Raw genomic sequence first — 15,239 nt, 5'->3', positions numbered from 1 at the left:
ACCTTGAGCATACAAAAACAAACTTGATTTTGCCAGGCTAAAATGACTGTTTATATTTACAGCTGTCTGCTACTTGCAGTTGCAAGCTGGAGACAGCAGGTCAGTGCAGGAGCTCTGCAGCAGAAGCACTGGCTTCTCCCAACCCTTCAAGGAACAAAGCATTTCCACCCACTGTGTTTCTCTCACGTCAAGGCAGGATTTTACCGTGACATCTCTCTGCCTCTCTGCATTTACTCCAGGTCTCACCTTCAGGATGGTATTCTGGGCTGAGCAAGATACATTAAACAATTCTGAAATCCTTCTCTTTGCCTCCAAGTATAGAGCACTCACCAAGAACCTCTATATGAAGTACCTGTAGGTTTCTTGGGACTCAAGCTCCTTTTCAAATGCTCACTGCTTTGTTCCCATTCCCTTGCATCTCTTCCTAATTCCAGCAAGAATATGAAGCAGAAGTGCTGGAAGTCTATCAGAAATGCTTATCCTGGCAACGTGTCCAGTCCAATTTTGCTGAACAAAATTGCTTTAGATAATCAGTGGAAAATTTCGAGTGGTTAGCAAAACCAAGCACCTTCGTATCCATTCTGTCACCATTTCCATCAGGAAAAAGTGTTTTTGTATCCTGTTCCCTGACCAGCTCTTCTTTCTCAATAGTCAAAATGCGTGGTGCTACATTTGTATCAGTTTTAAAACCTCAGAACTTGAAGGACTCTGAGACTAACTCTCCCTGAATGGGAGACCAACACTTCAGCGTACACATCACATCAATCCTTCATTTAGAAGAAATCTTCTGATCTTCAGATTCAGTGCCTACAGCCAGAGTATGAGCCTTGTTCTTAAACTCATTTAACTAATGCTAAAAAGCATACATCTCAGGAGAGAGCTGCTTAGGCACAAAGCATTTAAAGGCTGATTTGAATAAAACTTATACAGGGTGCAACAATGACAATTTGATTTTTATTATTAAAAATGAAGTGTTTAAATCCTCAAAGAAAACTGCTTTATTGCATTAGTTTAATAAAGCCTCTTTTTTATTATGGTATCTGCTTTTATGAGGGAAGACAGGGTGTGCATGTGGATCTGAATGTCGATGCATGAGGAAAAGGAGGCAGAGAAAGACCGATCACCTGCAGCCACAAAGTGCCACCATTTATATGACATGCATGTCAGACCTTTATCCTGAAATATGCTGGGAAATGAGCAAAGACACACAGCTTGTGCACACTGCAGATCTGTGCCTTTGCTTCCAAGGCTCAGGACTCCTGTGCATCAGCTGAGCAGGCAGCAGCCACCTCCTACAAGCACTCATTCTGAAAGCCTGACTCACATGCTACTTAAGATCTTTTCATTCAGCCTATTGAATACAATTAAGTTAATTGAAACTGAAATTTTGGGCAGTGCAAAACCCACTGTTGGAACAAATATCCCATGTACTAAAAATCTGCAATTTATTAAGGCAAGCACTTCCCTTACAGACTGCCTTCCTTCCTATGAGTACAACAGAACACTGCTTGTGCCACATTACACCCAAGAATAAAACAGGCAGGCAGCATGAAAGAGTTTCATGCTATAAGAGGGAGTTTTCTATCAGGGTAAAAACCAACAAAAACTCCCCCAAAAACCCAAACCAGAAGCCTGGCTAATTGAAAGTCTGTGCACAATGGGGCAGACACCATAGCAATGAATGCAGCATGACTGTCTCACTAGATACCAGGCAGAGAATTAAAGCTCCTTGTGTTCCTCTCATTTGAGTTAAAGGGAAAATTATTTGCAAAAGGAATTCTGTCCAGGATTTGGCTCACAAGCAAATAGAGGTGGAAGAGTCAGTTATTTCAACAAACCATATTTCTGGTCTTAATGCCTTGTAGAGGACTCTTTTCTGAACCCACTCCTGTTTGCGGGAATTTTGCCAAAGAAAGCAGAATTAAAACAAGGAGTCACAACCCACAGCCTCACTTCCTTAGCAACCACACTCCTGCTGTCAGAGGCTCCAAACCATCTTTTAGGTGACCAGTGACACCTTCGTATGCCAACAAAGGTGTCACTGATCATCTATAAGAGGGTTTGGAGCACCTATAAGAAGGTTTATAGCACCTATAAGAGCTATTTCCCTCTTCCTCATTGTGGGACCCTAGACTTGTCTGCAGTTTCACCAGAAGTTGGTGCAACACCCAGCATCAATCCTGTGTTCCCCTATTCCTCAAAGCACACCTGCAGCCAAGGTGTGACCAAATCCTTAGACCATGGAGGATCAGTGCAGCTGATTTCATCATAAACTTCGCTACATCTGAAGCTGGTGGAGTTTCCTCCTCCTCAGGCTGTTACTTCCTTTAATCCAAAGAAAGTGGTTGGCACCAGCTACCCAGGCAGGAGCTGAGCTGGGTGTGTGCTGCTTTCCCATCTGCAGGCTGGGAAGCCAACACTCCCACATGGAGCTACTCAGGGCAGGAAGGAGGGAGCAGTGCTCTTTGAGAAGAAAGTTACAAGCAGCCTGGACATGATGGTGGTTTTATCCAGATCTCTTTGTATCTGGCCCCAAAACAACTTGATTTAAAAAGCTCAGATTCAAGAATATTTCCAGTTTCAGAGGCTGTTCAGTTAAACAAGCACTGGCCACTCGCCCAAACATTTTACTAGTTTTGGCTATTGTATCACAACATTGGCAAAAAAAAGATGCTTGAAAAAAGAGAAAGATACAAAATGAAACACTCCTCCAGTCTGTAGGCTTTGCAGTTCACTGGGCACTCCCAAGGAGAGCAGCAGTTCACTGATCAAGTGATTTAAATTGTCTGGACTCTTTATGAAGAGCCCAATAAACTGTCCTGACTACAGCTCCAAGAGCCTGTAGCAAAGAGGAATGCTGAGCAAACGAGGACAAGAATAATATGTTAATTTTCTTTATGTAGAACAGGACTCAAATTACCTATTTTCCAGTTTGTATTTTGAAGAGTGGGATCACTTCAGCCCCTCCAGATATGCTGAAAAGCTTTCCAGCAAAGCACAAGGTGTATTTTCATGCATTTCCTTTAAAATAGTCCTGTAACTAACATCACCTACCAATTTATCAAAACATTACAACCTGCAATAAGCAAGTTCTGGTTATTACAACCTTTTGGTTGCAATCTGAATGTTATATTAGGAGACAATAAACTGCAGGATGGTACAAGGACTCTGCCCCGAAGATGGGCCAAACTCCATGTGTGTATTCTCCTCCACAAAGGAGCTCATAACCTTGGCCATCAGGCCCCTTGTCCTGCCTCCCATTTCAGTGTATCTCCACCTGCCAATGCATGCTTTCAGGGGCCACCCATCTCCTAGAAGTTATCCTGATGTTAAGACAATGCAGGCTTCAGCCAGCCAGGCATTTTTGAGAACTCCAGCCTGTACTGGACCAGTACTGCACTGTACTGACAGCCTTTGACTTCACGGCACTGTTTGAGACCAAGGAGAGACATCACCTCCCTCTGTGCACTAAAACCTCCTCACCCTCTACAGTCTGTGTATGTAGGAAATGTACAGAACTTGTCACACAGCCTGAAGTGCTTGTTTTCATGTGTGCAGACAACATGGCCACAGGTATAAGCAAATATTGCTGTCTTCAGTTATGTATTTCCAACTTCAAGAAGAAGATTTGGATGTTTCACAAACCATACAATTTCATCTCTCCATCTTCTGACCCTCCTCATGTTCTGCCTCCCACACACACACACAAGTGTCAGCCACTTGTTCCAATGGATTTAGCCTAGTTTGGATCAAAGCTTCCTCTACTTCATTTAACAGATTTGCTCAGATGGAAGGTCTCCGGGGAGAAATAATGTTAGTAAGAAGGGGCTTTTCAGCATTGAGTATATAGGTCATTGGACTTTAAAATAAATTAGAGGATAGTTTATCTATTAAACAAGCCTCACAGTACATATTTCATGAAGCTATACTTAATTATAGGCTAATGTGCACCACAGAGCTACCATGAAGAAAGATTAAGCAGTGGCCCATAATGCAGTGATTAATGCCATTATTAGCTGGCTGGCACACAGCATGTATTATTTGGTACCATCAGGAGAAACAACAGACCTCCAAGTTTCCAATGCTGCCACTTCTGTAAAATGCAACAAACCCAAACCTTTCCAGAGAGAAACACACACCTCTCCGTACCTCTTGCATGGGGGATGCAAGGAGGTGAGAGTAGACTTACTCCAAGTGCTTTTTACAGAGTTTGCTTCTCCACCATGGACGTGTGGGAATATCCCACACCTTCTATTATGCAGTGCAATACTGACTGCCTGAGCCTCTCTTCTTAATACCCTGAACAGTTCTTCATGTGAGGGGAGCTTGATTTGAGTTGGAATTAACAGCTGAGGACATGGAAACTCAAGTGTGTATCTACACTCTTTTGCTACAGGGATGGCTCCTGGGGACATGATGCACTGTATGTAAAACCACTGGTCTTCTGTATTAGGGCACTGTTGACTAACAAAACACTCATGAGATGTGCAAATCTTCTATGGATGCTGTAAGACTTGCCTGTTCTGGAATCAGGATGTACATCAATTTACTTATGATGGAGGGCTAAGAAGCAGGTAATATCTTTCTCGTTGGGGAATGAGCCTTTGATTTAATAGCAGACTTGGGCATTACCAGCCCAGGTCTCCCAGTGTGACTGAAGGAGAGCTTCATGTTCCTTGACAGTGACAAAACCCTCACGGGCAACGTTATTGCCGACCTCTCACTCCAGTTCAGAATATGTCATTCTGTCAATACCATCCACCTTGATTATACCGGGCTTTATATACAACAGGTTATGATCCCAGAGGGATGAAAAGCTTTTCCAAATTAAAAGCAGCATTTTAAAGAGGAAATACTCATGCATTCGTATGTAGTTTTCATTTGATATCCTCAAGGCTAACCCCAGAACTCAAGTGCTTTTTTCTGAGCGCAGCCATCTTATGAATTTAATGGAAGAAGGGAAGTAATAAAATGTGCTCCATACTTTAATTAGTTCCCTCATAACATAGCATTTCCAAAATGGCAGTGCCAAAGAAAATCATTAATCTAGGAGAACAGACGAAGGCACTGTATGGGGCAAGGGACAGACCTCCTAGAGATATATACTCGCCCTTTTCTTCTCTTGCTGGTGAATCTTACCTCAAATAACAACTCCAGCTATGCAAAAGGCATTCGTACCAATATTGAATATTAAGCCACTTTCCATTTCTTAAGCCTTTCTACAGAGTATCACAATTGAGAGATCACATGTTGTATCCTGTAGGATAAATGTAAATGGCCTGTCTTTCTGAGCACACATTCACCCTGGGTACTCCATGTGCCAGGCTTAAGCTGATACTATCATGCAATCATTTCAACATCTGCATTTCACTAGGTGAGTGAGAAAACCTGTGTCAGATGTATGAAAGCAAACACAATTTGCTACAAAAGGCAGACACATTTCCCAGCACACTTGCCTAACACATTTCCTGCAGGAGCACTAGTTGTGGCATCAGTTGTACCACAGGAAGGAATTGAGGAAGCATCAGAAGGAATCCCAAAAACACCTCTGACTCTCAGTCTCTCATTACCTCTTCCTGGCAACCAGGCAGGGGCAAATGTGGAAGTTTATAACCACAGAGAGGAGCTCGGGGAAGAACTCCCATGAGCAGAATGACTGCTAGAGAACAAAGCTCAAGTAATGGCGCAGGAGTGGTCAAATGCAAACAAACAGCTGTTCCAGGAAGAAACAGCCTTGTTCAAAACTGACAGAGAGACTGCAGAAAAGACTGAGAGTGGTTTGACCTGTTTCTCTGGTATGCCCCCTGCCCTGACCTGCAACAACCACATAGCCCCACAAGAGCCACAGCTTTGCCCCTTCTTGGTTATAGAATAGAAATTGGTACCTGTGTGCGGTTGAATGCTACTCTTGCAAAGACAGCTTGAGACACACTGGCTCTCTTCAGCTCATCTCTGACTTGCTGGTAAATATCTGGAGAGACTTCCACCGATGAATTTGATGGCTCTGGCTTGACAGCTCTAGGGATGGGTGGATGATTCAAGAACTGCTGGTTGATAGCCTGTGGATGCTGGTGAGCCAAGAGTCGGCTGACAGCAATCTGCTGGTTTATCAGATGGGCCATGGCTATCTGCTGCCTCACCAGCTGTGGACTGAGCTGAGGAGACAGGAGCCCAGGGTTTATCATGGTTTGCATTGTTGGCACTTGGTTTCGGATTGGAGTACTGTGGTGAATTTGGCCATGAGGAGACTGTTCATTAGACTTTCCCAAAGTTGCCAGCTGGTTGATATTTGGTAAGTGCATGGGACGTTGACCAAGAACACAATAGTCTGAAAGGTTTTCTCTTTCCACTCTTTCCACTGTTAAAAGAGAAAAATTATCTTGTTGTCATTTCAGCTTGCACTTAGGGCAAGGATTATATTGCAGGTGACTGCACACAACAGCACCTGCTTTACTTTGCAAGTCTACAATTGCATAGAAGTATCATAGAAACATAAGCAAAAGAAACACAAAGTAAAAGCAACAAGAATAATTAACATTCTTTCGGACTTCCCAGGCTTCATCCACAGCCCATGAAGACTCCCTATAAACCAACAGCAGGTATCCTCCCCAGCCTCCTTTCCTAAAAGAAAAAAGCTTGGACACTTCAATTTATTCTGTTACTAACATTTGAATCTGTCACAGCAAATTGATTAACCTTTAAAAGTGGTCAGTCTTTCAGAATCTCTGGAATCTAGGTAAAGGAAAAAACTCAAATTGGTATCCATTCACACAAACCAAATGGAAACAAGGCCATTCCATGTGCAGCTCACGGCACTGCTTCTCATTACAAACTTGGCAACTATTATCTTTTCCACACAAACTCTACCTTGCACTGTGTGTGGATAAACCATTCTGGTACCATCAGCTCACCCAGGTGCACCACAGCAGCCTCATGTTGGTTGTGTGAAAGCATAGTACAAAACAGTGAAATTCACATATGAGAAAAGTTTGAAGCTATGGCTCCTATAGCCAAAGCCTCGTTGCCATGAGTTTTTCCAGAAACTTTTAAAGCACTTTGCAAAATGCCCACTTGGAATAAAGTGCCTTCACTCTCTTCAAAAAAACTTTGTGTAACACAACAGTGATCTCTAAGTGACATCACATTACAAAAAAATTAAACAGTACACACTAAACGCATATACTCTAGTTTTATATACTGATGTGCATTGTCCCTGTCAAGTATCTTATATCAACAACATCGCAGTATCATTTCAGGTAACTGCAAAATTAAACGCACACATCACAAAATAAAATTTTCTCTAAAAGTACCACTTGAAATAGGAAATGGAGTTTAGCAAGTGCATAAATATAATTCCTACCTAGGTAATTTTAAGCAATCAGAAGTCCTTTTACAGTAGGACAGACTCCATAAGCCTCCCTACATGCAACTGAATAGGCATTTTTATATTGATATGTAAGTGTTTAGAAACATGTCATCATAGAAAACCACTACCTCATCCCTGTATTGGTCTCAGCAAGTAACAAGATAGGATTTATTTCAGAAAGGTCATAATACTGTTATAACTTGTGTAATGATTAACAACTGTACGAGGTTTTGAACTCTTTTTAAAAATCTAGTCTATATAAAGCTTTACACAGTTAACACTCAGAATGACAGCTTACTGATGACTTGCTCTCTTTTCATCTAAATAGAAAGACAGCTCTTTTCTCCTCCCAGAGTTAATCTAAGGCAGAGAGGGTCACGCCCTGAACACATACATACACACAGTTACTATTTTTAGAACTGTCACTCTGGAACATCACAAGTACTGAATTTTACAACTAGGTGAATTAATACCCAGAATTCCCTTGTAAGAAATTTTAACTCATTCTTCCCATTCTTTAAAAGGAAAATACTGTAAGATCTTTAGTGTTCTATTAAATAATTGCTTTTAAAAATTAAACAAAAAATTCATTACTAAGAAAGCTATGAATTCCACTTTCTCACAAAACCTAATGTTTAACCCAACTGAATTTCTAAGTAAGTGTTTACTTGTATTTCAACTATGAAAGGCAATGCAAAATGTGTGATACACAAATATTATTGTCAGCAAACGACCATTTTGCGGTGTTACTCACACGCTCTCAGATACATAATGCAATATTTCATCTTGCTGAAAATACTGAAAATCCCTATTCAAAAGCTGCTCTTCATGATGTCAGAAGGCCTCCCTGAAATGAGGCACAGAAAGCTCTATACCAGGAGTTCTATACCAGCTCTATATTCAGAAACAGACACGAAATCAATGTGAAATATGCAATAAGAGTAGTGCTAATTCCAGGGATGGACCCATCATCAATACAGAGGTGTGGGCAGGGCAGTGAGGAGGGGCTGCTTTGTCACAGCCTCAGACCACGTTCTGCAACACAGATGATTCAGTGCCAACATGGCCATACCATCGCCTCCTCAGCCTCTCTGCACTAAGCCTGCACCTGAGTAATGCCATTAAATACACACTGTTGCTAGCCAAGTGCAATTAGTCCAAAGGTACAATAGCTACTTGGCAGGTGTAAGTAGCATAAAGCTGTTGCTCAGTGTAATGAAATAACTGGAGCATCCTGCTACATCACTGACAACACTAAAAATATAAGAGTCCTTCCGCTAGAAGTTTCAGAAGAGCTGAAAAAGTTCTGAACTATTTGTAGTTTGAGGAGCACACAGAGAATAAGTCACTGAAACCAACAAATTATTACTTGTTAGAACATAAAAACAGTAACCAAGTGTTTTTGAAAACTTGGTGAGAAATAAATATAAATAACATTCACTTTCTGGGCTGAACCACATTTGCCAAGTTTCCACCCACTCCTGACTTCAATGCCAAGTTATAAACCCCTATAAAAATAAAGTTTAAGATGAAAACGCTGCCAGGCTGTTAATCTCTGCAGAGCTATTTGGATTACACAGAAACATCACCTGACTTGCTTCCATAGGTATATTTTTCCCTTATTATCAGTTTCCCTTTTTGATCACGTTAGACTACCCAGCCATGCAAGTACTTCCTATAAACAAACCAGATTCTAGTCACTTCGACCACTTCAGTAATAAAAGGTTACCATTAGCAGTTACGCTGGATGGAAAAAATGTGCATTACTCAATTCCTCAAGACTCTTTCCTTCTTTAACACACTGCCTGTATCTGATTCCCTGTTGTTCTTTGGTAACTATGGATTGGTTACCAAATCTGCAGGGCTGAACAGGAGCAAGACTGAGACACCCTGGAGATGGAGAGTGGCACTGTCCTGAGACACAGGCCAGCTTGCCAGCAACGCTCTAAGAAGGGATACAGGAGTCACAAAGCTTCTCTGCCACCAGCGTTCAGGCTCAGATCTTCCTGAGACAGGGCTTTTACATTTGCATCCTCTGTTTTCCATGCTCATACCCAATTACAGGGGATACGTTCAGAGCTCTTGTAGTCCTGTACTGATTGGAATACAAAACTGTACTGATTGGAATATAAATATGTGAAGAGAGAGCAGCAGGACCTTACTGGGAAGGAAGGGGTTCCATGGATATGTACTGTCTACATTCAAGTACTGCTCATAAACTACTTCTGCTAGCAATGTCTGTGGTAGTTAAATAAAAGCTGGTTCAGGAGGCTGTTACCTACCTCCATCTGTGGTGTGACCACAGCAAAAGATATTGCAGTGTTTTCATTTTCTCTCTGCATCACTCACTTGGTATACAATTCTGCAGTTCTTTGCTTGAAGAGCTCATTTAAACCAAGTAGAACAGCACTGTCATATTGCAGAGCTATCCACTACTCTGAAGCCCAGCACTAGGTAGGCAGAGACTTGTGTCTGGACAACAGGTACTGTGCTAAGTTCAGCAATTAGCCCTGAGAGCACTCTAGAATAGCATCTGCCCTTCCTTTTTCTATACCTCCCTACAACATGTCACTACCTCTACAAGAGTCAGAAACCAACATAATCCCCAGAATGGGAGCAGCAAATTATTGTATTTGAATATTCCGTTCTCATCCTGTAACGATTACCATGTGTGTCAATGTATTTCAACTCCATACTAAATTAAAACTTCCTGGATCCAGCACAAAAGGAATTCAGTGCACCCTTCCCCTGTGTGATGCTCTTAACCTCTAGCCCAGTCTTCCTTGCACAGTCAAGCAGCTGACGCAGACCACAGCACAATAGCTTGGGGTGGTCTGCATGCAACTTTCCATTTAAAATAAAACCAGCTCAGAAGATTTAAAATAAGATTTATTTCTCCACCTTCCCTTCCCCTCACACTTTATTTGCACTGAGTTGTTAATAGGAACATTCTGACAAACAGCCCGTGGGGCATTTAGGGCTTATGCGTGGCACTGAATTGACTGACAGCACTGGAAACCAAATTCCTGTGCACAATGAGGGATGCAGCAGGGAGAGCAAGAGTGTAACACGTCTCCCAGCACAGCACTGCAAGCAGGGACACAGAGGACCCGCCAGCGTCCATGACCCAGCATGTCCGGAACTTTTCAGTCCCACAGGCACACAGGCACTTTGCCCCAGAGTAAGAAGAAGCTGGTAAAGAAACGTTTTGTAATAAGTTACTAGCCGGCAGAATTGCCATGCTTCAATTGTGACAGGATGTCACCACCCAGGGCTGTTCTCCAGTGCTTCAGTTTGCTTCTTTGTTTTATTTATTATTTAAAACCTGGTGATCATAAAAGCCATTTCTAGCAGTGGTCACGGCCAAGCCGGGAGAGCTCTGTGAACTCTGGTATACCCTGCACTAAGCTTGAGACAGAAAGGTTCCCACAATTTCTCCTGGCTTAGCACCATTCTGCTCACTGGAGCAAGACTTGAACTTTGGAGCCATGCTTGGGGGACAAAACACAGCACCAGCTCCACCTCGGAGAGACAGGGCTGCTGCACTACATCCAGAGGGTGCCCTCTTGCTTCTGCTGCATAATTATGAACTACCACTTTGTAAATAACAGAACCACTCCAGAGCACAGGAGGTGCTTTTAAAGTGGTAATTCCATATCTTTTTATCTGTAATTGGGATAATTACTTATTTCTTTTAATCACAGCCCACTTAACCACTTCAGTGCAAAGGGCTGATCTGAGGAGTCTCATTTTCAGTCAGCATCTAATCTTTGTATTTACCCATAGTCATTCACTGGCTTCAGTGCCTGACCTCTGCCTAGGCCACTTGTTCCTGCACTCAGGACTGGAGGAAAAGTAGGCTGACCAGAGAGCAGACGTGATAAGAAGCTGTAACTTTTATAACCTTTCTCCCTACTCCTGCAGGACAGCACAGAACCTCAAAATAGCTATAGAGCACATACAGAAATTGTTTGGCTGCTGGCTGTGGGTAGCAAAGGCCTTTATCCAAGCCTAATGGAAAACAGACAGGAAAGGCCATTGTCTGTTCTTTGTTGAGTTGCAAACCATTCAGTTCCCACCAAAGCACAAATCACTATTTTTTTAATTTAGAATCATCATTAAAAGTGAGCCTTTAACCACCAATCTGAGGTAAACTGAGCAAAGTGTACTAACATTGCTGAGTCTCTTTATGCAGCTGACCTTCTCACCCCTTATTCTCAAGACTAGCTCTAAGTCATCCCTTGGGACACAGGGATGCTAACATGTCTTCTGCCAGTGCTTAAGCATAGGAAGTCATATTCGTTACATGGGCTTTCCCTGGACTGCACTGCTTCCAAAGATGCCTGTCAGAAGACAAGCATCATCATATTATTTTTACGTTTTTGGGTTTGTGTACAGGTTCAAGAGGCACACAGAAGTATGAACTCAGTTCTTCATAACCATGTTAACATTGTTTGTCAAAAGGACATGCCAGATCGATCTGGCAGAGAAAACCATGATACTGAAGGTATTCTAGTGACCACCTGCTCTAACCCATGAATACTGGTCAGGTGAAATGGAAAAGGAGAAGCAGCAGAATCATTAGTTAGAACACTCCGACAGAAACACAGGCAGTACTGGTTTAGATGGACTCATGCTACCATTTGATATAAAAGTATCTCCCTTCCTGTCAAACTATTGTAACAGTAGATCAAATCTTTTGTGAGAGGTACAAACCTCCTAGATGACCCAGGTGATTGTACAATTCCTCTGGGAGATACATATGTGTGTATTCCTGATTCATACCATCAGAGCTGGTGAAGGGAGAGAGACAGAACACAAACATCACTAAGTCAGAGATACAAACTCTTCAGGTATTTCAAGTGACCAGAATTCCACTCTGCTTTTGGAGGTACATATTCTATGAAATCCATGGGAGCAGAGAGACACTTTGCAGCTTTTCACATACAGCTTATGCCTGTACCTAAGCTTCAAGTTATCCTCCTGTTTGAAACTTATCTCCACTAATGCTTACTTTGTGAAAATAACTTTTCTTCTGAGCTAACATGTCACTGTTTGGCAGCACACAAATAATCTTTTTAAATATCAAAGAAAATTAATTCTGAGATTCCAAAGGTTAAAACAAAAACATGTTTTCCTTTTAGAAAATGGAGATAACCATTCTTTACTAAGAATTCAAAAGGACAGATGTCCCAGCTGCAGCACACAACTGGTCCTCACTGAGAAAAGCACAGTACTGGAACAGGAGACATTTAAAAAAAAAAGTTCAGTGACATCATTTGAGCAAGACACGGGACAAGTGGCTGGACAGCTTCTCCACAGAAGGGTTTTCAGTCTTTACTGTGTGGCCTATGTTGCCTACAGCAGCACTGGCTGCAGCTCCAGCCACACACAGACACAGGAGATGCCACTCAGCAAATCTCATGTATCCTCTGCCACAGCACAGGCACTGTGAGCAGTGAGAGCCACTGCCCTAAAACAGTCACAAACCAAGGAAGGCATTCTGCAAAGCTGAGATTCATATATGCATTTACCTTAGATAAAAATTACTCTTAATTAAATAAATAAACCCAAAGGGTGTGTTTTAATTCTCTTTACAGAGAGGAACAGCCAAGAGGGCACAAGTCATACACCCCTGGAACACACAGCAGTAGCTAAATTGGCTTTTAACAACACACATGTACAAACCCCCAAAGTGGCACTTAACATCACAGACAATGCTGAAACACAAAATGCTAATGTGGGTGGGGAAAACAGCGGTCAAGGGGTCTATAATTCTTGCTGAATCTTGACACTTTTAACTTATATTTAAAGACAGAGGCCACTTCTTCCTCATCATTAGTGACAACTGATGAACTACTCTCCTCATAAAATAGCACAGCAAGCCACTAAGAGGATGTCCCCGAGGCAAGAGATGATCTTCTGGTCATGTAGTTACCTAGATGCTGACAAGTTTGCTGTGATTGATGTTATTTTCCTTCATTTTTATTTAAGAAAGTGAGAAAAGTCCTGTTTTTGGGGAAATTAATACACAATAAGGAGTATAAAAGTAAGCAAAGAAGTTACAGTAATGTCAACAGCCCCACAGCTGACCCTAAATGCTTTGGTGCCAGAGCCACAACTAATATCCAAACAAGACATGAAATGTAGTTCCTTAAAAAACTTAACATTACTGCAAAAGGTCAAGATATATGCATATAAATACATACTATATATAAACCCCTCTACTTACACAGAGAGAGGTAAATACCCATGCATGTATCAGTAAAAAGGGTATTTTTAAAGTCAGGAACTCTGTTCAGGAAAGATCTGGTGTGTCTCTTCATGAGGCTTCCACAACATCTGCTTCAGAGGAACAATTAAAAACTCTTCCTCAAAGCACATAATGACAGTTTTCCCTAGGCTCACACTTGGCATTATCACTGCGCTGCAATCCTCAGTTCCTTCAGCCTGGAAATAAGAAAGCTGGGAGCCTTTCTGAATCATGTTTCTAACCTCTCTGAACCTACATTGGCCTCTAGGAACAGATTAAAAGAGAAACAGATTGCTCAGTCTATCCATTATTGGAAGTAAGCAAACAAACTTTCAAGAATAAAAGAGCACATAAACAACAAATCAGTAATATTGGCAAAATCAAAGAGGAGCCAAAGCAGAGTCTCAATTTAAGGAAGCTATAAAAGCTTTTTCTTACATTCTTGATCTGTTGAAACAGAAATAATTGAGGCCTCCTCCTTTAAACTGAAAAGCCTCATCATTCCACAAAAACTTTGAGACAGCCACAGTCTCAAAACTCACATCCACAGAAAGCTATATTTTGACAGACACTGATGGCAGGAGCAAAGATGACATGTTCTTCATAAACACACAAAAAAAGTATGTCTTTTTAATTTTAAGTCCACAATGTATTTATTTTTTTCCTGCTGCCTTTCTAACTTCCTCCCACTGAGCTAAGTTGTGTCATCAGGCAAAAAGAAAATATTCACACCAGTTAAGATTTTCAGTTGTGAAATAATTGTGATACCGTGATAGTCCTTCTGATAAAAACAGAAAGCATGACACTTTGAAGTGAAATATCTATTGAGAAAGAGAGCTAAAAAATATTTTAAATGCTATGAACCCTAAACACTGGGACACAAATAGGTAACTGGTACAAGTTTGATCCCTTGAGAATTACCTGAATTGCATGATTAAGTTCTGAAATACCACTCTCCATACATACCCATATATATATATACACATGTATATAGTTACTTACAAAGTGTTGTTTTTATTCCTGTATCTATTTGTTAATCAAATTTAAAACCAATGCAAACCTTTCAAGCAATTCTTAAAATTCTGCATTTCAACAATATTAAATGCCTTCTCCCAGCTTCAGCAAGTTCAGTTTCTAGAGAAATGCTTCTAGATGAGCATTTCTCAGGCTGGCAGAAGCATCCCCATGGGACTGGGCAGGAGAAAGGCAGCTTCAGAACCACTGGAATAAGCCATTGGTCTATAGTTGTCATTTATTAGTATGTATTCTTTAGTAAAAAAGGGGGATCTCTGATCCTTCATTGAGGCAGGTTTAAACATAATTAAGCCTTGTCACGTAGGTACTATAAGGTCTTGCATCCCTCAAAAAAAAAAAAAAAAAAAAAAGTAAAAACTAAATAAAAAGGGGGAAAAGAGGCTTCACATAGCAATCTTAGATTAATTTCTGGTGCATATTTCGAACAAAATTACAACACATACTAAATAGCTTAATTACCACCTCAAGTGATTACAGACGCCCTAAAGGCAAAAGGCCCACAGTAGAACTGTTAAGCCTTTTGTTTCCCAACCACTGTACACATTCCATTATAACTGGTTTTAATATAAGCTCTTCTTCAAATAT

General features: G+C 41.3%; 1 protein-coding gene across 1 annotated transcript in view; it reads right to left on the bottom strand.

Annotated features, from left to right (window-relative positions):
- SATB2 (SATB homeobox 2) overlaps positions 1-15,239 on the bottom strand; it is a 107,998-nt gene that overhangs the window by 46,750 nt on the left and 46,009 nt on the right. The window contains exon 5 of the mRNA XM_005415950.3: positions 5,886-6,358. Within this exon, the coding sequence (XP_005416007.1) occupies positions 5,886-6,358 (473 nt within the window). The remainder of the gene's footprint in view (positions 1-5,885; positions 6,359-15,239) is intronic.

This window comes from Geospiza fortis, unplaced genomic scaffold (assembly GCF_000277835.1).
Source record: "Geospiza fortis unplaced genomic scaffold, GeoFor_1.0 scaffold112, whole genome shotgun sequence".
Lineage (NCBI taxonomy): Eukaryota > Metazoa > Chordata > Aves > Passeriformes > Thraupidae > Geospiza > Geospiza fortis.
This window is presented reverse-complemented; position numbering and strand designations above follow the sequence as displayed.